Source organism: Pseudoliparis swirei, chromosome 7 (assembly GCF_029220125.1).
Source record: "Pseudoliparis swirei isolate HS2019 ecotype Mariana Trench chromosome 7, NWPU_hadal_v1, whole genome shotgun sequence".
In the NCBI taxonomy this organism is placed as follows: Eukaryota; Metazoa; Chordata; class Actinopteri; order Perciformes; family Liparidae; genus Pseudoliparis; species Pseudoliparis swirei.
Genome location: NC_079394.1, coordinates 14,699,100 through 14,722,382, shown reverse-complemented (window position 1 = coordinate 14,722,382; position 23,283 = coordinate 14,699,100). Strand labels below are relative to the sequence as shown.

The following is a 23,283-nucleotide window of genomic DNA, read 5'->3' as shown; positions in this document are numbered from 1 at the left end:
TTATTACAGACTGGATTTCATTACACAATGGTAATCTAGTAATGATGGTAATCTAGTAACAATGGAAATGTAGTAATAACGGTAATAATAATATCAATCTAGCTATCACTCTCTACCTCCATCTGCCTTATGGATCACAGAGGTCTGGATCGTGGAATATGCCTACTACCAACTATTCATACACTCTGTCATATTCATTGAATGTGTTTTAACTCTACGGTAATCTGTCCTTCTGTACACATTACATCTATTCTTCTGTCCATCCTGGAGAGGGATCCTCCTCTGTTGCTCTCCTGAAGGTTTCTTCCCTTTTTCCCCGTGAAGGGTTGTTTGGGAGTTTTTTCTGATCCGATGTGAGGTTCTGGGACAGGGATGTCTATGTGAACAGATTGTATCGCACTCTGAGGCAAATTTGTAAATTGTGAGAATGGGCTATACAAAATAAACTGAATTGAATTGAAAACTGAATCGTAATATTGGTAATCTAGTAATAATGGTAATCTAGTAATAATGGCAAGCTAGTAATCGGGATATGTTTCGAAACACCTTGACAGAATATCAGGGTGTCATCAGCATAGCGGTGGATAATTTCTGAATTCATGGGGACATGTTTCTGTTGAAGGCAACAGAACTTTGCAAAATGATGTCACTGAAGGTTTAGAGGGGGTAATATGGATACTACTGCAAGCCCTAACACATGCCAACCTTGTGACCTCACACATAGGGAGGATTTGGAAAGGTCCTTGGAGGGTCTTCTTTACGAAAGTTTTAATTTCAGAGACTCTGTCTGCAGTATTTTGGTGACTTTAGAAAAGTAAATTAATAAAAAAGTAAATGTGCAATAGCATTTCCATGTTAATTAAGCAATAAGGTATGAGAGGCAGTAGTTTATCGTAATTAATGTACTGATCAGTGTGTTGTTAGGCCCGATGTGTAGCGGCTAACAGTAACACATTATTGACGATACAGTACTGTCTTTTATAATACGGTTGCTTGCGACATTATAAATAGTAAGTAAATATTAAGCTGCACAAAATAGTTGTAGCCACGTTGTGTGTCGCATTTCAGTAGCCGAGAGAAAATAGCCCCCGTATCACATCTTCGGAACATCACGTTTGTTAACCTAGCTATATCTCATTCATTCACAAGTTACCATTAACATAACAAAAATTACAATGGCACACTTTCAATAAAGTGATATATAATTTAAACATTAGGTCTAAATATTCTAAATCAATCATAAATACTTCGTAGGCATTCAGTATACCAACGTAAGGTGAATAAACGTTAGCTAAATAGCAGTTTGAACTCAATAAACTAAAGTTCCGAGTGACTTGAGACTCGATGGACTAAAATGAGGCTGTTGATAACCTTTATCATGTAGTTTGTATATCTTTATTAGTCATTCCCCCCAAAATATCCAATATTACACAAAATGTTGATGCTTGAAATGAGAATTACCGGTCGCGTAAAATCTACCTAACCTTATCGTTATTTTGAGTGTGCAGTGATATGGAACGCTCAGATAGATGTCAACAGGTTTACAGTACATTCTGTGACTCACTCTCGACCAATCAGAATGCTTGAGTTGCAAAACTTATGCGGATGGTTGAGGTTTCGGCATCGAAGGATATAACTCACAGATATCACCTTAAAACTTACATTAAGAGTTACATTAGGTTTTGTGAAAATATATGTTCATATTCTGCATGCAAATTAGGCATTGTCTTTTTTAATTATTATCTTAACATTGGATAAAGCCAGCTTCAAAATGATTGTTTCAATTTGTTGACATAATTACACAACAATCCTCCATGTTTTTAATCATAAAATGTTCATAATGTACCTTCAGAAAAAAGATAATAATGACCATCTAAATGTTTATATAATGTGTTTTCTTTCCACTGGTCTGACAAGAAGACCAAAATGAGAAAAATAATTATGATTTTGCCTTTTAGTGTCTTGCTTTAACCAGATGAAGTGGATGGAAATAACATCTGCAGAAGTTTATTATCTACTAATTACAGCCATTGTGTTTTGTGCTGATCTCACCACCCGTCATATGATAAGATTCAGGATTATTAACGTGAAGAAAATAAAAACACGGCGATAAGACGTATAGTCCTCCAAGCTGTCATCCCGTGTTGACGACCTTCAGGGTTTCAGACAACAACTAATAAACTTTGAGAAATCAAAAATCTCCTCACGGGACGATAATAAAGATTTATTATCACCTTGCTCATGCTTTGCACTGTGTGTATACATATATGTCAACATTACCACTAGTAAGATGTAGTATTTAGGTACATTATATATATATTAGTGCTGTGAAAAATAACGCGTTAACTCAAGTTAATTCAATTACAGGTTTAACTAGTGTTTTTTTTTTAACGCATTTAACGCATGCGCAGAATGAGCTTCCAATCCGTCTGTTGTTGGTCGTCGGGACGAAAAAAAAGTCACTTGCAAAATGAGCTTCCAATACACCACTTCAATCTGAACTCTGTCCGCTCTCATGCAGACGGTCTGTTCATCGGTAATGATCCTTCCGCAGGTTCACCTCCGGAAACCTTGTTACGACTTTTACTTCCTGTAGATCAGGGGCTCAACACGTCGATCGCGACCTGCCAGTCGATCGCGGCGTAGTGTTGGTAGATCGCATGACATTAAAAAGATTGCCCCCCCCCCTGACATGTTCTCTAGAGCACGTCTTTGTTCTTTTATTAAACTAAACGTCTGTTGTTGATCGTATCTCCACAGCAGCATGTCATTTCTGTCTCTTCGCGTTGCGTTAACACTTATCGATCTCCGTCTCGCGCACCACGGAGCTCCGTGCGAGCGCATCGGGACCGAGCAAAAAAAAAGTCACTTGTCAATCTGTCCACCTGTCCGGGCCGGTGAGGTTTCAGCTTTGCAGCGGTGTCCCCGCCGTCCCTTTCATCACGGCCCAGTTCATGAAGAAAACCCACACAGTCAGTTTGCCTCAGCAGCTGCTAGAGGAAGACTAGAGGCCTTTAGATTGTATCATGGTGGAGTTAATGGTTGACAAACAAGAGGAAAATGTTCTGTTTAACCCTCCTGTTACCTTTACATTTACTAACATATTTTACCCTCGGGGTCAATTTGACCCCAGCAATTAAACCTCCAGAAAATTATTAGAATTAATATTGCTTCCCAAGTTTAAGTGTGAGGTACTTTATGTTTGTTTGTTGACTACCTAAATAGCCCTTTAAATAAATAAAAAGTTGATATTTCTTATATGTTTGACACAGTGAAAAACAGCCTGGGGTCAAATTGACCCCAAAGAACACCGACATTAAACATTGAATGGGGTCAAATTGACCCGAAAGGTAACAGGAGGGTTAAACATTCTGTTTAGGATGAAGATGTATTAATGTTCCATATGGAAGAAAACTGCTAAATAACTGCTGAGTTGCAGCACCATTGTATAGAAGAATGTATAAATGTATATATCCGTCTTTTGTCATAAATCTCTATGTTCTCACAAAATATACCGAGAATATCGGTAATATGTGATTAATCATGATTAATCCACAAAAACCTGTGATTAACCCGATTAAAATTTGTAATCGTTTCACAGCCCTAATATATATATATATTTATATACAGTGCATCCGGAAAGTATTCACAGCACTTCATTTTTTCCACATTTTGTTATGTTACAGCCTTATTCCAAAATGGATTAAATTCATTATTTTCCTCAACATTCTACACACAAAAACCCATAATGACAAAGTAAAAACTGTTTTTTGCACATTTTTGCACATTTATTAAAAATAAAGAACGAAAACATAACATGTACATAAGTTTTCACAGCCTTTGCTCAATACTTTGTTGAAGCACCTTTGGCAGCAATTACAGCCTCAAGTCTTCTTGGGTATGATTCCACAAGCGTGGCACACCTATTTCTGGGCAGTTTCTCCCATTCTTCTTTGCAGAACCTGTCAAGTTCCATCAGGTTGGATGGGGAGCGTCGGTGCACAGCCATTTTCAATCGGGTTCAAGTCAGGGCTCTGGCTGGGCCACTCAAGGACATTCACAGAGTTGTCCCCAAGCCACTCCTTTGTTATCTCGGCTGTGTGCTTCGGGTCGTTGTCCTGTTGGAAGATGAACCGTCGCCCCAGTCTGAGGTCCAGAGTGCTTTGGAGCATGTTTTCATCGAGGATGTCTCTGTACATTGCTGCATTCATCTTTCCCTCAATCCTGACTAGTCTCCCAGTTCCTCCCGCTGAAAGACATCCCCACAGCATGATGCTGCCACCACCATGCTTCACTGTAGGGATGGTATTGGCCAGGTGATGAGCAGTGCCTGGTTTCCTCCAGACATGACGCTTGGCATTGAAGCCAAAGAGTTCAATCTTTGTTTCATCAGACCAGGGAATTTTGTTTCTCATGGTCTGAGAGTCCTTCAGGTGCTTTTTTGCAAACTCTAGGCGGGCTGTCATGTGCTTTTTACTGAGGAGTGGCTTCCGTCTGGCCACTCTACCAAACAGGCCTGATTTAGGGAGTGCTGCAGAGATGGTTGTCCTTCTGGAAGGTTCTCCTCTCTTCATAGAACAACGCTGGAGCTCTGTCAGAGTGACCATCGGGTTCCTGGTCACCTCCCTGACTAAGGCCCTTCTCCCCCGATCGCTCAGCCTGGCTGGGCGGCCAACTCTAGGAAGAGTCCTGGTGGTTCCAAACTTCTTCCATGTCTGGATGATGGAGGCCACTGTGCTCATTGGGACTTTCAATGCTGCAGAAATCTTTCTGTACCCTTCGCCAGATCTGTGCCTCGATACAATTCTGTCTCAGAGGTCTATAGATAATTCCTTGAACTTCATGGCTTGGTTTATGCTCTGATATGCACTGTCAACTGTGATTCCTTATATAGACAGGTGTGTGCCTTTCTCAATCATGTCCAATCAACTGAATTTAGCACAGGTGGACTCCAATCAAACATCTCAAGGATGATCAGTGGAAACAGGATGCACCTGAGCCACATTTTGAGTGTCATGGCAAAGGCTGTGAATACTTATGTACATGTTATGTTTTCGTTCTTTATTTTTAACAGATTTGCAAAAATTTACAAAAAACAGTTTTCACTTTTTCATTATGGGTTGTTGTGTGTAGAATGTTGAGGAAAATAATTAATTTAATCCATTTTGGAATAAGGCTGTAACATAACTAAATGTGGAAAAAGTGAAGCGCTGTGAATACTTTCCAGATGCACTGTATATATATATGCCAACATTACTAGGAGTAAGATGTGTTATTGAGGTACATTATATAGTATTTGTAAGTATTTCTACATTCAAATTGAAGTGTGTGGATAAACTTTGGTTATGTAACTTAATACATGTATTAATATTATGTTTGAGCATTATTAAACTGCTGTGTCGTCAGCAACTAGTGATCCTTCACTGCCCCCTGTTGGATAGCTTAGATATTACCCAGAATTTTACAAGAGATTTGAAAAGTTGTTATAATAACCCAACTGTTCAGCTTTGAGGCCACATGAGTCATGACCTCTTGACACTGAGCCTGGAGACAATGGTGCGTCATTATATAGAGAGATAAGATTGTTCTGACATTCATGAACTATAACTATAACACACAGGAATGTATGAAATGCATTTAAAAAGAAAATGTAATAAATTATACAAAATCGAAAAACAGGCCTAAGACCCCAGAGAGTTGATTCAATTTAGGATGCTACTCGAAAGTGGAACATATATACACATATATATATATGTGTGTAAATGTAGCAGCTCTCACGCCGTTACCCGTGGGTTTCCCCCAAAAGTACCAAGAATCAGCCATGACCAAAGAGGTTCCGTTTGACAACATATTTTATTGTGTTCCACACAACACAGAGCAGACCGCCACACTGCGCCTCTGCTCACTCTCCTCTCCACTCTCAACTGAGAGCTCTTATGAGGGCGGCCTCGGCTGCTGACTGATTGCCGCCGAGGCCAAATTGGAGACAGCTGCCACAGTATATAATGTGTAAAGTAGTGTGTAGCGGGGTTCTGTAAACTCTTGTGGTCAATAACATTGATGTGAAGCTCACTTCTGAGTGTTCTGTAAATAGTTTTAAAATATATTATAAATACAGCAATGTCTGATCAACCCGAGCATATTTCACGCATAAAATATTAACTTCCAGTTATCAATCAATCAAAAGCCTGCTCCAAGGATATTGGCCGACACATCGGGACTCCAACCGGAAACCAGAGCGCTCCTGATGCTGAACTCTTCTCTATAAACAGAGATCATTGAAACTAAAGAATGGAATTGTTATCTATTTTTCATGGCTTTAGAAACAATAATATTAATTATGATGCAGGCTTGACACTAATATTCAGTAGTCTTCATAAAAATCATTAAAATAAAATAAAAGATAGATATTAACCTTCTACCCCAATGTGTATCAGTCAAAGTCAAAGTCCAGACCAAGTGAGAGTGCATGTTTTTGATCCAGTGGTTACGTAAGCCTGGACCTGTTGGGCTGCTTTCTAAATCTGATGGTGAGTCTTTCTCATACATTTGATTTCAATATGTTCAGTATTTATTACGACACTTACAACTGTAATGGAGTTAGAAATACACTTTGTCATTTCTTATTTTCAATGTATTCTATTTTATTTTTGTTTATTATTCAATGATACTGTTGAGTGTTTGTGAATTTTATTTTAATGAGTTATTTTTATTTAGCGTTATTTCTAAAAATCTGTTTCCTGCGGAAATTGCGGTCCATCTCTTTTGCACTTCCTGCTCCTTAGTCCCGTCTTTCCCTCACAATTATTCTATATTGCTGAGGGTGAGTTGAGTGGAAAATGATGTTGCACTATTTTGGTTGTATTCTATAAAAATGTAACCGTTTATGTTACACGCGGTAATGGTCGCTAATACGATCACGGTTGTTGTGTGTCATTTAGACGGTCAAAGTATACGGTTTGTGAATAAATGCCGGAAAAACCATCATCTGAGTCGACTTCTTCCATGCCCTGTTTACCTTCGCATTGAAAATGCGGAAGGTTATGTTTTGATCGCCGTGTATTTATTTATTTATTTGTATGTGTGTTATTCGCAAAACTCAAAAAGTATTGAACCGAATCGCATGAAATTTGGTGGGATGATTGGTTATTATCCGGGGACCAGTTGATTAGATTTTGGGATCGATCGGGTCAAAGTTCAAGGTCAAAGGTCATGAACAGGTCAAAATCTTCTTGAATCGCATGAAATTTGGTGGGATGATTGGTTATTATCCGGGGACCATTTGATTAGATTTTGGGATCAATCGGGTCAAAGGTCAAGGTCATAGAAAGGTCAACATCTTTTTTTACCATAGCACGATACATTTTGTCCAATTGGCATGCAACTAATGCCAAAATGTTCATAATTCAATGCCCAATCTTGTGATATGCGAAGATATGCGCTCTATCGAGTGCCCATTCTAGTTTACATCTGTTACACAACCACTCGCCGAATTAAAAAGTGTAATATCCACACTTAAAATGTGTTCTCATATTCACGAACGTACGAGATACAAATGATCAAAGTCTTGTTTTTCTCTCTGCTTTATCTTCATAAAAGTCACTTTTAAACTCTTGCTGTAAACAAATGATGTTTCGACCATGAAGGATATTTTCTTGTGGGTTTAATGTCCTTTGTTTCATCTGCAGATGAAGCTGTCCGTGTTGCTGCTGCTGGCTCTGTGCACTGACTCAGGTAAACTGAACAAGCATCACTAAAGCTGCGTTCACACCAAAAGCGTTGCGAATTGTTCACGCGAGTAGATTCCATGAAGCAAAGTCAACGTACGGACGCGAGTCGTTGCAATAGACGTGAATTTTCTTCCGCTATTGACGCAAATTGCGTGTCACGAATATTCGCCGTCAGTTGAAATATTTCAACTGTGGCGAAAAATTCGCCCGACGCAGTGTTGTGAAAGCCAATCAGCGTTGAGCTACTCCGCCATTGGTGAATCTAACTGCTGCTGGAGTGGAGCTGGAAGAGACATTCAGACATAGAGGTGGAAGACACTGAGCTGTGTGAGCCTACGGGTGATGTCATGTATACATATATTTATATATATGGGTGGATGACATGACACATGACTTTTCTGTAATTAAGTGTGAATGTTTATTGAGATGCATTTTACCACTTAAACAACACATGGTTGTGAAGCATATTATGGTACTTTGTTTTAAACGTATGATTTTGTATGAAATATCTGTTATGTTTTGATTCTATTTTAAGGTGAATACGCAAAATGTCCTGCGGTGTGACCGTAACAAAGGTGAAGCATTAAACTTACCCATGAACAAAATAAACCAGAAATATCTGGAGCAGCTAATAACTGCCTTGCCATTATATTGTATATATTTACATTATTGATATTAGGTTTTAATATGCGCAAAACTAGTAAATTAGTATTTACAGCAAAATAACTTTCGTAACACAAATGCTGTCCTGTGGCGTGACATGGAAAATCAGATTTTTAAACGGCAGTTACATGGACAACTATAGGGGTCCTGAGTCAACCCCGCCTACCAGGAAGTCCCCCAGATGTTGGAATGAACAGTAAAGGTTGAAAGATGAGTGTTTACCTCTGATTAATTTCATAAATGTCACTGTTTCTGTCAGACAATGAATGTGTCATTTTCTGAGAGTCCTGTAGTGTGACAGCTGTAGCTCAAAATTTGTAAAAAATATTTTTCTTAAATTAAACATGAGAATTCCAAGTGAATAATCAAATAAAAAAACAGCTGTGAAAAATAATCATATGCAGAATTTTAATGAACATTCTGAGAGAGTACTTTTTAAACGTTAAACATACCTTATTTGTACTTGAAATCAATAATAGTAAAATATCTAAATGTTTGTCATAGTGACATGTCACACCGCAGGACAAATTGTATCAGAAAAGCTTCAGAAATAATGAAATTATACAAAAAATCAACGGAACACTAGCAGTTTAGAAAAATTCAGCATTTGAACATTATAATTTCATACAACTAAAATCCTCATTAGAACATTATTTTAAAAAATACTGTTTCACCCTTATATGTCAACTACCCATATATATATATTTTGATGTTATGAACCCAAAGACGAGAGCGTTACATGCTCAGACTTTGTGGAATGTCCTCAACAAGTATAAAGCAGAACTAGTGGTTAGTTCTTCATGGTGGATGAAGGAAATGATAACTGTTTCAATGGAGTAAAGCCACAGAGATAAGCTCCGCCCCCTTCAAGGCGAGAGTAAAGCGAAAAGCGACAAACGGTCAAGCGAGGTAAACTCACGCAAGCTTTTAGTGTGAACGCGGCTTTAGAATCTTTACTTTCTGAATGGCCTCATTTATGTAACTTTCTTTCCTGCTTGTACACAGTCCTCTTGCTGGACCCAGGTCTGGGGGGCAGGGTTCCTAATATCACCGCTAAAAGATCTACAAATCAAACCCTTCCAACTCCCGTGGCGATAAAGAACTCGCTCGACCAGTATTCTTTGGACTCGCTCGACATAAATCAAACCAACCTGGAGTGGCGGGTCTTTAACCGCTCCGCCCCCAACGGAGCGATCTCAATCTTCAACAAATATGTCGGACGCATCGACTACGTTTGCCAGTTCTGGTGCAACGCCGGCTTCTACAGCTCCAACGTAGACCCTTACTGCCACTACTCCCTTGGAGGGAAAGAGTACACTAGCTTTTTATGGCCATTTGAGATCCTCGTGAACAAGGATAACTTTGAGTTCATGGAATGGAAGGACGGCTCTTACGGTTCAGTGCCTCCGAACTCCATCAAGACCTGCTCCAAAGAAGTGTACGTTGGGATGAACGAGTACGGTCTTGGAAAGGTGGATGTCAACGATAAGGTGTTCTACCTTCCCTGGGAAGGTTCCGAGTATTGGTACAGGTACTACCAGGTCCTGACCTTAAACAAAGATATAAACAGTGAGCACTTGTCTGAAGTCCAGTATAAGACTGATGGGGTTAAACCCATTGAGTATCCTCCAGAGACCATGCGCAAGTCTGCCATCACCAACTACCAGTGTCAGACGGTGACGGGGACAGCAACCCTCTCAAAGACATACCAAGTGGAGCAAAGGTGGGACACCAGCTTTTCTATCACAATGGGCATCGACACCAGCATCACCGCCGGAATACCCATAATTGGTTCCGCGGGAATCGGGTTTAGCGAGGAGACGACCCTCGAGTTCACCAAGGGGACCACTTATATCGAGTCCACCACCCACACTGTTACTGTTGAGTGCAAAGTCCCACCAAACATGTCCTGTGGCATCAGTATGGTGGGGTTTAAGTACGGGGCAGAAATCCCTTACACCGCACGCCTCAGCCGCACCTACAGCAACGGGAAGACCACATGGACGTCCATCTCTGGCACATATAAAGGTGTCCAGATGGGAGAAATCCTAGCTGTGATGGATCGCTGTGAACCTGTACCTGATCCCACGCCCTGTCCCTGAAAGAGTGATGGAAGGAAATACATCTGATTTATACCTGATAAATTGCATGTTTGATACCCAAACAATGTATCTGTCATGGGCTGGGCTGGGCTCGTTCCCACTAATTGACCGGTGCAGCTGCAAGCCAAGAAACATTTGTATTTAGTTGATAATGTAAAATAAATTGACGTGCAAACTTAATATCCCATCAAGTAGGAAGCGTCGTTACATTTAATCAGAAGATCGGTGGTTTGATCCCCAGCTCCTCCGCATTGGTGAATATAAGAATATAAGAATATACACTTTTATTAATCCCCAAGGGGAAATTAGTTCTCTGCATTTAACCCATCCTTAGTTATTAAGGAGCAGTGGGCTGCGGTGAAGCGCCCGGGAAGCAACTGGGGGTTCAGTGCCTTGCTCAAGGACACTTCGACTTGCAACTAATGGGGAGAGCGGGGATCGAACCCACAACCCTGCGGTTGCAGGACGGCCCTCTTACCCCACTGAGCTAAAGCCGCCCCTTAAAAGGGTCCTCAGGCGAGATACCGAAGGCTATGCAAGTTTGCTTGAATGTACATTGGTTTAACTTTGTCAAATAAATTCAAAATGTCGATGGGATTATCCAGAATAAGGGTTAAGAGATGAATAAATACCGGTTAAGAGATGAATAAATACCAATACAATTATTTGAAAGTCTTGTAAGTAGCAAACTGGACTGGAAGACAAAGGTACCTGGATTCCTTTCATAGTCAGGAAGACTCTAAACTCCTTTTCATTCATTGTCTCTATGTATTAGTCTAAATGGCCAAAGACCTTGCACTGTTCTAATGTTATGTATGTGTGATATATTATTGTTAAATTCTCTCCTGATTGAACTACTGTAGCATTTTGTAGCAGTTTTGTAGCATTTTGTTGCATTTTAAGATGCACATAAAGAGAATTAACTGTTAATGATTATCTAGATACCTGACTGCATAGATTTGCAGTCCACACTGTATTTGGTATTTTAGTTGCAGACAGAAACTAAACATAAATAGACCTGAGTTATCGTACATCATGGTTTTTAACTCAACATTATTCCCTGCCAACCAATCCAAAAAGGTCTGTCACCTTAAAAATATAGAACAATTAGTATTCATTGATTCATTACTAAATGATTAGGAAAAAAATGAAGAATACAACATGGGAAACACTGAGAAGAAAAGAGTATTGCCGTCACAATGCCAACAAGAGTTCTTATCGTACTTCTTACCAAGGAACTTAGTACATCATATCAACAGTAACCAGAAAACACAACGCACATGGTACCTTGAAGGCGGATATGTAGTGATCACACAACACTTTGTAAAACATTGTGCACACATTTTATCCTCTACGACCAGAGAGACTAACAGATCGAAAAACAGATCAACTACCAGAGTGACTACAAGAGCGACTACAAGAGTCACCACAATGGCGATCACAAGAGCGACCACCAGAGCGACTACCAGAGCGACCACAAGAGCCACCAACAGAGCGACCACACGGGCGATCACAAGAGCGACCACCAGAGCGACCACCAGAGCGCTTAGCAGAGCGACTAATAGAGTGACTAATAGAGTGACTAATAGAGCGACTATCAGAGCGACTATCAGAGCGAATACCAGAGCGACTATCAGAGCGAATACCAGAGCGACTATCACTCTTTCTATGAAAAGCCAGCAAGTATGTCCAAAAAAAACATGCGTAGGAAAAAACCCCACCTAAAATGCATATCAATGACTTTTCAACAACACACGCATGAAAGAAAGTAAGTATATCTTTTTATCATGGCTGGTTTACCTGTTCAAGATGTATACAGTGATATGGAAATAAGAGTACAAGTAGCCGAGAATGTGAATTGGGTCCTGATGGTTTGTGATTTTATAAAAAGCTCAACACTGAACCGCCTTACCGACTCCTGGCGGGACACGGCTCGGCATCGGGAACGAGTCTACATCGCTCCACCAAAGCCATAACATCTCGATTATCGACGCCGTGACATGTCCCGGTGACGTACGTCTCAGAGATCTTCCCGTTTCTGTATCGGCGACTCAGGCGTGCGGTGAAAGAGATATCGGCCTTGTACTTATGCATCACCATTTGGACATTGCAGTAATGATTTGGTGGGACCATGACCTGCAAATGGATAGTGAAGGAGAACTCCTCTTTCTTAGTTTGTCCTCCTGAGAATGTGAAGGACACATCGGAGCTGACCTCAATTTCTCCAGAAATGATGTTTGGGATTCCCCCTTTGAAGGTCGTGGCGATTCCAACCCTGATGGAACCGCTGATGTCCCACTGGCTCTCTCTCCCAGACATCATTGATAGAGTGGGCGTCTTCATGACTGGAGTGCACTCGTTGTTGATGACTTTAGTGGTAAACAAGGCGTCTGGGGGATACTTAAACACACTTGTACCGGTGTTGTATTTGATGTCAGAGATTTCCTCGCTGACTACATCTCTGTCAAAGGTCAGGACCATGTAGGACTTGTAGTAATACTCCGAACCTTTCCAGGGAAGGAAGAACGCCTTGTGCTTAGTATGGACCTTCCCAAGACCGTATTTATTCTTTCCGACATATACGTACTCGTGGGAACACGTTTTGACTGAGTGTCCGGGCACCGACCCACCGGAGCCGTCCTTCCACTCCAGTAATTCAAAGTGGTCTCTGTTCACCAAGACCTCAAACTGGAAGGCTGCGTACTCTTTGTTACCATAGGGGTAGTTGCAGTAACTACCCTGGCTGGGGTTGTAGAAACCGGCTTCGCACTTGTACTTGCAGATGTAGTCCACGCGGTCCGCGTAGTTGTTTTGAATGGAAACGACTCCATCGGGTAGAGAGCCGTCCCACATCACCCACTTCAGGTTTTGACTACCGTCAAACAAGGTGGAGGCTTCAGCCTGTCTCCTCCTTCGTCTCGACATACGAGAAGATGGACGGAATCGATGAGTTACCATCGTTGTGTTGGAGGTGATGTAAGGCGTCCTGTCCCATGGCGCCAGTTCCTGTATGGAGACTGGGTATAAAAAAAGAGAGGGAATAGGGCCCATGCGCAGTGTGTTAAGTGTCATCGGTCAGCTGTATACAAATCGTTACTATTTAAATGTTACATATGGACCACAATCAATTATTAACGTTGGAGAGTTCATTGTCTTTTGGTTATTGTTTGACACATTATGACACATTGGTGATGAAAAGAGTCACCCTCTGGTGGTCAGTAGAGAGAATGCAGCTTTAACACATGAAGCATATACTTCTGTACAACCAGAGGAGTCGACCCCTGGTGGTCAGAGAGAATGTAAGTTTTAAGACATTTGTGTCATCAGTCTGATGTCATTAGTCTTGATCGTCTTTCTAAAAAATATGTCACCGTAGAGCTAAAAAACTTGTTAAGCAGGCTTTCCCAGTCTAGATTTTTTCAATAAGTAATACACATGTATACGTTTGTTCTTGATGAAGAAACTTCAAAGAAATACAATTTTTGAACTGTGAGTTCTCCTGAAGAGCGGCTGCAGACAGAGCCGGCAGGACCAGCAGCAACAACACCGACAGCTTCATCTGGAGACAGAATAGAAGCCAAAACTATTAATACATATGTATTTATTACACCATTACATCCTTTAGTAATAACAATGCAGTATATTATCAGCCATTTCCCACACACTTTCGTGCAGTAATGTAAAGTTTCCTGTTTGCATATGTGATGTGCTTCTTGTTTTTGCTTGACTATGATGTGAACTGAAATCTTGGCACTGACATATTTCCTGTTGGCTGTCTCCCATTCCTTCACCTGCCAATAACAGGGCTCCAGACTAACTTTTTTTACTAGGAGCACAGTGGCCCCTAACTTAAAATGTTAGGGGCGCAAGCAGAAAATTTAGGGGCGCACACTATAAATCGACTTGCAAAGTTTCCCCATCATTTTTACTGTATTACTGATAAATAATTTGACAATATACAATCTTATGCCTGTTTGCCTTCATGAACTGCAAAACATTCACAACAGAGAACTCTTCAGAAGTTACTGTATTGAGTTTAAACATATTTTAAGAGAAAACATACCTTGAGCATGTGCATGTTGCACTTCGATGTGGCCAATCAAAACATTTATTGGTTTCTAGAGATGCACCGATCAGGTTTTTGGTGCCGATCACCGATCACTGAAATCAGTATCTGCCGATCACCGATAATACCGATCACCGATCACCGAAATCAGTATCTTCCGATCCGATAATACCGATCACCGATCACGGTGTTGATTGAAGCATTCTATTTATTGTGTAGCATTATTGCTATGAGGACTATGAGGAAATACATATATAAAGCAACTCAAACATTAAATAAATTACCGATTTCTTTAAACATTTAGGACTTTTACTTTGAAAAATGTCCTAATTGAAATATTAAAATTGTTTGATTGCTATTGTAGGGGATTTCAGATATGTATGGAACACATCTGCATTATTCATTTCCTGGAACTCTTGGGGAAATCTATATACAGGACTTTTCTTAACATACAATAGACTGACTAATTTTTATAAACTCTTCCTTGGTCCAGTAAAAATGTTTTAATGTTAGCATAATTTAAGCTAAATCTCAGAAACGATCTATAAAGATACAAAATCAGTTCATTGTTTACTTTTATATGTTCGTGTATGATTTGTCGACATCTTATTTTGAAAAACGGATGTTGTTTCACGTGGTTCTTTCCGCTAACTTTGCAAAACCGGATGTTGTCACTTAAATCCTTCCGCTAACTTTATCAAAACCCTCGCGCGCTCCTGATCGAATGCGTTTACCGTGAGCATCAGTCTATAGGGGCAGACATGTGAGAGTCGGCTGAGTTGACCCAGAGATTCAACTCGGGGGACGGGGACGCCGCTCGGTGGTGAGGATCCCCTCGTGGACCTCTCACTCTGCAGCCCTCCGTTGCGATGCGCCTCTTTTCACACATTAGCCCAGAGGTGTCAAACTAATTTTCACCGTGGGCCACATCAGCATCATGGCCGCCCTCTTAAAGGGCCGGAAACACTTTATAAACTCCTCGAACATATTGTTAAATATCTCTCTTTGCATTTGATTATTGTTTATTTGAGGGTAAAAATATTGTACATAAGAAAATGTCTCTAATATTACAACATAAATCCATTTAATTTGAAACCTTCAAAATAAAAGCACGGGCAATTATTCTTCCATTTCTTAAAGAAAAGGGGATCACGTGTCTTTCAAGCCGTCAGGGGCCACAGAAAATGATGCGGCGGGCCGGATTCGGCCCACGGGCCTTGTGTTTGACACCTGTGCATTAGCCTATAACCGTGGTCCCCCCCCCCCCCCCCCGCTCTCACACACAGGCCAGCCTTCTTCTTCGGTTTTCGTCTCCTTTCTTCTTCTGGAGTTAATGTCGGTTAGCAAACCAGTCATTCAGGCATTACCGCTAACTATAGTGGGCTGAAGTGTAGAACAAGTTTGTCAGCAACAAAAATATTTAATAATAAAAATAAAAAAATCTGCTAATTTACTGGTCGCGCATGCGCGAGTTGATGAAAAATTTACTCGCACTGTGTCTAATTGTAGGCGCAAAATGCGACCATTTGGTCGCAGTCTGGAGCCCTGAATAAGGATTCTGGGGGCAACTACTCTGGTTGTATAGAGGTCTATGTTTCATGTGTTAAAGCTGCGTTCTCTCTCCTGACCACCAGGGGGTGACTCCACTGGTTGTATAGAAGTCTATGCTTCATGTGTTAAAGCTGCATTATCTCTCCTGACAACGAGGGGGCGACTCCTCTGGTTGTATAGAAGTCTATGCTTCATGTGTTAAAGCTGCATTCTCTCGACTGACCACCAGGGGGCAACTCATCTGGTTGTATAGAAGTCTATGCTTCATGTTTTAAAGCTGCATTATCTCTCCTGACCACCAGGGGTGACTCCTCTGGTTGCATAGAAGTCAATGCTTCATGTGTTGAAGCTGCATTCTCTCTCCTGACCACCAGGGGGCGACTCATCTGGTTGTATAGAAGTCTATGCTTCATGTTTTAAAGCTGCATTATCTCTCCTGACCACCAGGGGTGACTCCTCTGGTTGCATAGAAGTCAATGCTTCATGTGCTAAAGCTGCAAGTGTCTGAAAGTGTACACAGTCCCGTTGTTGTTCCTGCACTCTACACGCCCATATTTACGCCCTTGCCATTTTTAGACTGTGTACAACTTTTGAGACTTGTTGCTTTTGAGTCGCTTCTCAAGAGGAGAAACTCCACGTCTTATGAGAACAAATTAAAAGCGTACAATGTGATATACTCTATGCAGCTTTTAGCATTAGAGACTAAATAGTTTAGTGATAACCAGATCTTTGAGAAATCAAGCTGTTTGAGCATCGATGATTCCACTCAGTTTCTGTCTGAACTGTTACGATGTGTTGGTAGTCATACCAAAAGTCCATGTTTACTTACTTGTTCCAATAACGTCAGGCCGAGGGGTTAAAGTCCGACCGGCAGCGGATCGACTTCAACCGAGCTGAAGAATCTGAGAATGATGACCTGCTTCTGAGAGTTTTCCTCTGTTAGGACTCGCCCGCCTCATGATTCCTGCAGCCTGATTCGATCTGATACGTGAGGTTGTGTTTTGGTCTTCATGTCGGATCACGTTGGATCAGCTCATCTCAAACTACTGCTTTCCTCGGGCGTGTATGAGCATATTTAGCATTACTTTTCAATTATATGATGTCACGATCCACGTTTTCTATTTATATTCAGACTATAAAATTCCTGGATGAAAAACTATTAGATAGATTTGAACATTCTTCATGTTGGGAAGAAAAAAAGTTAAAACATCCAGTGAACATGTTTTGGGTCAAATAGTGGTGCCTAAAATAGTTAGTAAGAAAATCTGTAAAGTTACCTAATGGCATGAAGCAGCTTGTATTAGTTGGCACGTTGTCATGAGGACCATTACACCTACCGCCAACAGGGGGCAGCAACACACTGAAAAGCTCCACGTGAGCGTTTGGACTTAAAAAGGTTGGATTCAGTCTTTTCACTTAATAAATCCTTTAAAATTGATTGTACGTACGTATATATATACGTACAATCATTTCTACGTATATATATATGTATAAATGATTGTACGTATATATATATATATAAATACATATATGTTTATACATATACATTTATAATATATATAAATACATATATAAATGAAAATATATAGATTTAGATTTTTATATTCATTTTATAAATAAAAATAAATAAATATATATTTAAATATTTTGTGTTTTGCATAGGGCACATTTTCAAAATGTAAAAAAGTATCAATGAATGATTCAATCACGATGTTTTTATCTAAAACATTTTCCATGATTTACATACAAAAATTCTAGATTTTGAAGCCTTTAATTTAAATGAATTCATTAGAGATAAAATACAACAACAAAAAATCACATAACAAATTAATAATTTCAGCCATTTTAATGTTATTGCGCAACATTCTGGTCTTTTCAATGTAATAAAAGTATCATGTGTCGGCCATGTTGGAGGTTAACAGGACACTGAGATGGTTTCACTCTGCAGCTCTCAATGGCACTTAACCACAAATTAATAAAACATACACTCCCGTCTTTCTCTCTTTCCATCTATCTATATCTGCCCATCTCTTTGTGACACACACACACACAGCTCACTCTACCAGCCTCTTCCTACTTCTCCATCTCAGTTTCATATTATACTTTCTTACACATTAATGCAGCAGGACTATTGACCCAGAAACATGAGATACAGTAAAACAATGTGCTGAATACATACAGGACATGTAGCTGTACTGGATAATTTTCACAGCGTGGTCCGAGTACTTTTACTGCAGTAAACATACTTCTATAAATCAGTCACTGATGAAATCAAAAAGTTTTAGCTTCATGAAAGATCTCAGATGCAACCGTAAACACTGATAAATTGTGTGGTGGGGGGGCACTTGGTCCAAAGGTTGCAGGTCACGCTCGGTGCCGTCTGCAGACAGCGTTTAATAGAAGGTCAAAGGGAGTTTTAGGAGATCCTGCTGTTGAGCTGAATCTGAGGGCCTAGCTGTGTGAGACTACAGTTCCCAGAGTGCAGCAGCAGCAGCAATCAGTGTCGCTTATTAGGAGCACCTGTGGGGATGCTCTGATGCATTTTGCAAAGACAAGCAGCAGAGAAAGGACGCTTCAGGGGCCTCATTTATAAAGGGATTTACGCAAGAAAAAATGGCGTACGCCGTTTCTACGCAAGGTTTGCGATTTATAAAATACTAACTTGACTGGAAAAGGTGCGGTCCTCCACGCAAACTCGAACCCATGCGTACGCACTAAGCACAACAACAGGAGAGACGAGAAACTGCGACACCGTTGGCAGAAGGAAGAATGGAGAGAAATATGTGGAAATAATACCATCAATATGTTACTCATTTATCATATGAAGGACTACTTTTCAAACATTGATTAAAGCCAATCTTAAAATGATTAAACAAACTTCTGTTGCGACTCCTCAGTGCACACAGACACATAACTTGGAGAAATAAATAAATACGGATATGTTATTTAAAACCACCTCGAATATGTTGTGTTAATGATATGAAATGTATTCTCATAAATGATGCGGTAAGCAGGAGGACAGAATTACGTCTATACTGATATATCATGTGCGTCTGGTGACGGGCACACCTCGGTGTGCAACTATATACGTTTCTGTGATTAAAAAAGCTTCATGGTCTAAAATCAATTATCGATAATAACTTCTAACAGTAGCAGGCTAAAACAAGGGTTAACACAGATTCAGCTTTAGGTGCCTTACATATAGAGTGAAAAGGAAGCCATATAACTATTAATATTCCTTATGATTAGGACGAATCTCCGTCTTATTATGGCTAGCAAATGGACCAGTCAATAAAAGCAGGGTCATTTCACCACCTGTACCTTATCATATACAATCAGGTGGCCGGGTGTGTATAAAAAGACGTGCCACAATGCGTAATGACGCACAATGGCTGATTTGGCACTATTAGAGGACTTGGCAAATGGAAGAGTGCGGAGGGTGCGTAATTTCAGAGACCGGCAAGATTTGCTGGCCAATGATGATGAGTGGCTCATGAGCCGGTTCCGACTTCCAAGAGCCGTTTTACTAGAGCTGTGTGCTGTGTTGGGTCCGGAGTTAGAGCGGAGCACCCGAAGGAACCGAGCCGTGCCGGTTCCAATCCAAGTATTGACAACACTTGGATTTCTGGCAACCGGCACGTTTCAGAGGGAAATGGCTGATAGGTCGGGGATATCCCAGCCCACCCTCAGCCGTATTATGCCAGATGTGTTGGGAGGTATAATTGCGTTGTCGCCTTTATACATAAAGTTTCCTAACACGGTGGATGAGCAGGCAAATAAAAAAATGCAATTTGCAGCAATGTCCGGTTTCACAAATGTAATCGGTGCCATTGACTGCACTCACATTGCTGTAAGGGCACCCAGTATCAATGAAAGTGCATTCGTTAATCGAAAGCACTTTCATTCGATTAATGTCCAAATTATATGTGATGCTAACATGCTGTTCACCAATGTGGTTGCTCGGTGGCCTGGGTCAACACGACTCCTTCATTTGGCGAAACAGCAGTGTTGGCCGACTTGAGGCTGGAGCTGTGCGTGATGGGTATCTTTTGGGTAAGATTTTAAAACTCCTAAATAATTAATAATGTATATATGCTGCGTTATATAACCTATGTATCAACACTACAGGTGACAGTGGATATCCTCAAGCGGTGGCTGCTCACCCGTTCAACAACCCGCAGAGCGCAGAGGAGCGAAATTACAACACTCGCCACAGCCAGGCACGAGCTGTGGTAGAGCGCTCAATAGGCCTGCTAAAGGGCAGGTGGCGCTGCCTCGATGCCACAGGAGGAAAGCTTTGCTATAAACCGGACAAGGCATGTGCAGCACTTTGGTTCGACCGAAAATCTATTTTAAATGTGCTATATAAATAAAATTTGATTTGATTTGAAGGTGTGCCAAATTGTGAGGGCGTGTGCTGTGCTGCACAATTTGGCACTCCTTAAAATGTGCCGTTACCCCTGAGGCTGCATGTACCGCCACGAGCCAGACCTACTTCCCCATGCACATCCACACCCACACCCAGGTGAAGTTCAACAGCGTCTGGATGTGATGCGTAACTTACACACACAACAAGGTATTGAAACAACTTATTTATTGGCTATATCTTTTAAACAAGTGCATATTTCTCCCAACACATGACGAATTTGTCCCAGCTCTCTTGCAACCTCGTGTACTGCAGCAAGTGTGTCCCTCTGATTCTGCAGGACTGCATCTGTGAGGACACGGCCGCTGCTGGAGGGCTGCGCAGGAGGTGCTGTGGAGACGCCGGGCTCGAGGCACGAGGTGCTGTGCCCGTGGAGGCAGGAGGTGCCGTGCCCGTGGAGGCAGCGGGGTTCGAGGCACGAGGTTCCTCGCGAGGTCCTTCTACCCTGGTGGAACCAGCATCTTGTTAATTCTTTTTTCTTAATAAAGTTATGATTTGTTTTTCGAAATACACGTATTGTTTTATTTACATACCAGCAGATATCACACAACTTGAATACATTTGGTTTACTCTCATTTCAAACACGGGTATATAAATGTGGTTACCTAGTTCAGTCGGTGCAACCTTAACATCAGTGTCCCCATCTGCCTCCGTCACCACTCCACTCAGCAGGGACTCGCCGATTATACCGGCCAGCCTTTCATCCATAGGGGTGAGCTCCGGTGCTCCTGTTCCCCCTCCCGTGGCACACACACTCTGCCTGTGTGATGCCAGGCGTTTTTTGGCGTCCACCTTAATGTCGGACCACTTCTTTTTGATTTCCGCAACAGTGCGACCCTGTGCTGATGCAGCGTTGACAGCATCTGTCACATGCTGCCACTCTCTTGCCTTTTTGGCATTTGTTACGCCAATGCTATGGCCACCAAACAAAATGTGTTGCCTCGTCTCGATTTCTCCGACAAGGATTTCTACTTCACAGTTGTTAAAGTTTCTTTTTTTGCCTCTTTTTTCCTTGTTTGCCATGTTCGATGTAGTTTGATGAATATTCATTATGGGCGTATCAATGACTATTTATGGGCAAATATGGGTGTGACGGGAAGACCGCAAAAGCTGCTCCGCATTTCAAGTTGATTGTGATTTATAAAGGGAAACCGGCGTAGGATGTGCGGTACGCACTTCCCTCGCATTTACGCAAGGTTTTATGAATCCAGATCCACTATTGTCCCTGTGCCCAAGAATGCTTCTCCAGCATGTATGAATGACTACCGACCGGTGGCCCTCACCTCGGTGGTCATGAAATGCTTTGAGAGGCTGATAAAGGACTACATCTGCGCCTTCCTCCCTTCCTCCATGGACCCGCTGCAGTTTGCTTGTCGCCCAAACAGATCCACGGATGATGCTGTCTCCCAGGTACTGCACACCACACTCTCTCATCTGGACAGCCAGAGGGGGGGCTATGTGAGACTGCTGTTCATTGATTATAGTTCAGCTTTCAACACCATAGTCCCCTCCAGACTGGCCGGCAAGCTGATTGAGCTGGGACTGAACACCCCCGTGTGCTTGGATCCTGGACTTCCTGACCGCCAGGCCACAGGTGGTCAGGGTGGGCAGACACACCTCCAAATCCCTCACCCTGAACACAGGATCCCCCCAGGGTTGCGTCCTCAGCCCCCTACTGTACTCCCTGTACACACATGACTGTGTGGCCAGGTTCAGCTCCAACACCATCATCAAGTTTGCGGATGACACAGTGGTGGTGGGCCTGATCTCCAACAACGACGAGAAGGCCTACCTGGAGGAAGTTGCTGATCTGTCACTCTGGTGCCAGGACAACAGCCTCATCATGAATGTCACCAAAACTAAGGAGCTGATTGTGGACTTTAGGAGGGTACAACAACAGAGGACGTACTCACCACTGGGGATTAACGGGACTACTGTGGAGAGGGTGAGCGGTATAAATACCTGGGAGTCCACATCACCGAGGATCTGACATGGTCAACAAACACAGACACTCTGGTGAGAAAGGCAAGGCAGCGCCTCTACCACCTCAGGCAGCTGAGGAAATTTAAAGTTTCCCAGAGGATCCTTCAGTCCTTCTACTCTGGAGCTGTAGAGAGCGTCCTGACAGGAAGCATCACAGCCTGGTTTGGCAACTGCTCCGCTCAGGACAGGAAGGCTCTGCAGAGAGTAGTGCGTTCGGCTGAGCGCACTATTGGAACTACACTCCCACCCTGCAGGACTTGTACACCAGGAGGTGCAGAACCAGAGCCGGCAGGATCATGAAGGATCCTCACCACCCCAACAACAGACTGTTTCAGCTGCTGCGGTCAGGCAGGCGCCTCCGTAGTCACGCTGCAAGAACAGAGAGACTGAGACGGAGTTTCTTTCCTCAGGCCATCAGGATTGTGAACTCCGACCTCACCAGGACCCCCACATAGACCCACACAACTGCCCCTCTTAGGCACACACACACACACACACACACACTTACTGTAAATATTGTGTTGTTTTTTATTTGTAAATAGTGTGTACTTGTTGCCCTTGCACATTCCTGCTGAGCATTGCCACTTTCATTTCACTGCACACCCTGTGTGTGTATGTGACAAATAAAACATCTTGAATCTTGAATCTTGAATGGGAAAATGGCGTAAATTTTTTGTACCTATTTTTTTGCTTTCTACTACGTAAGCAACCTTCCTACGCAAATCCTACGCACGCCGTTATGAATGAGGCCCCAGGTCACTC

The 23,283-nt window shown here is 41.8% G+C and overlaps 2 protein-coding genes across 3 annotated transcripts; one reads left to right on the top strand and one right to left on the bottom strand.

Moving 5' to 3' along the window:
- Positions 1-5,882: 5,882 nt before the first annotated feature.
- Positions 5,883-10,675, top strand: LOC130197172 (natterin-3-like). The gene is made up of 3 exons (XM_056419716.1): positions 5,883-6,530; positions 7,689-7,734; positions 9,399-10,675. The coding sequence occupies exons 1-3, from the start codon at positions 6,528-6,530 to the stop codon at positions 10,493-10,495; spliced, it is 1,146 nt and encodes a 381-aa protein (XP_056275691.1). The 5' UTR covers positions 5,883-6,527; the 3' UTR covers positions 10,496-10,675.
- Positions 10,676-10,762: 87 nt separating this feature from the next.
- Positions 10,763-17,543, bottom strand: LOC130197171 (natterin-3-like). Of its 2 annotated transcripts, none has more exons than XM_056419714.1 (2): positions 13,973-17,543; positions 10,763-13,512 (listed from the first exon to the last, which is right to left on the bottom strand). In XM_056419714.1, exons 1-2 carry the CDS (start codon positions 14,052-14,054, stop codon positions 12,404-12,406), a joined length of 1,191 nt encoding a protein of 396 aa, XP_056275689.1. In that variant the 5' UTR covers positions 14,055-17,543; the 3' UTR covers positions 10,763-12,403. The 2 variants fall into 2 exon arrangements, with proteins under 2 accessions (XP_056275689.1, XP_056275690.1); XM_056419715.1 differs by having other exon boundaries at positions 16,942-17,543.
- Between the last annotated feature and the right edge of the window lie 5,740 nt (positions 17,544-23,283).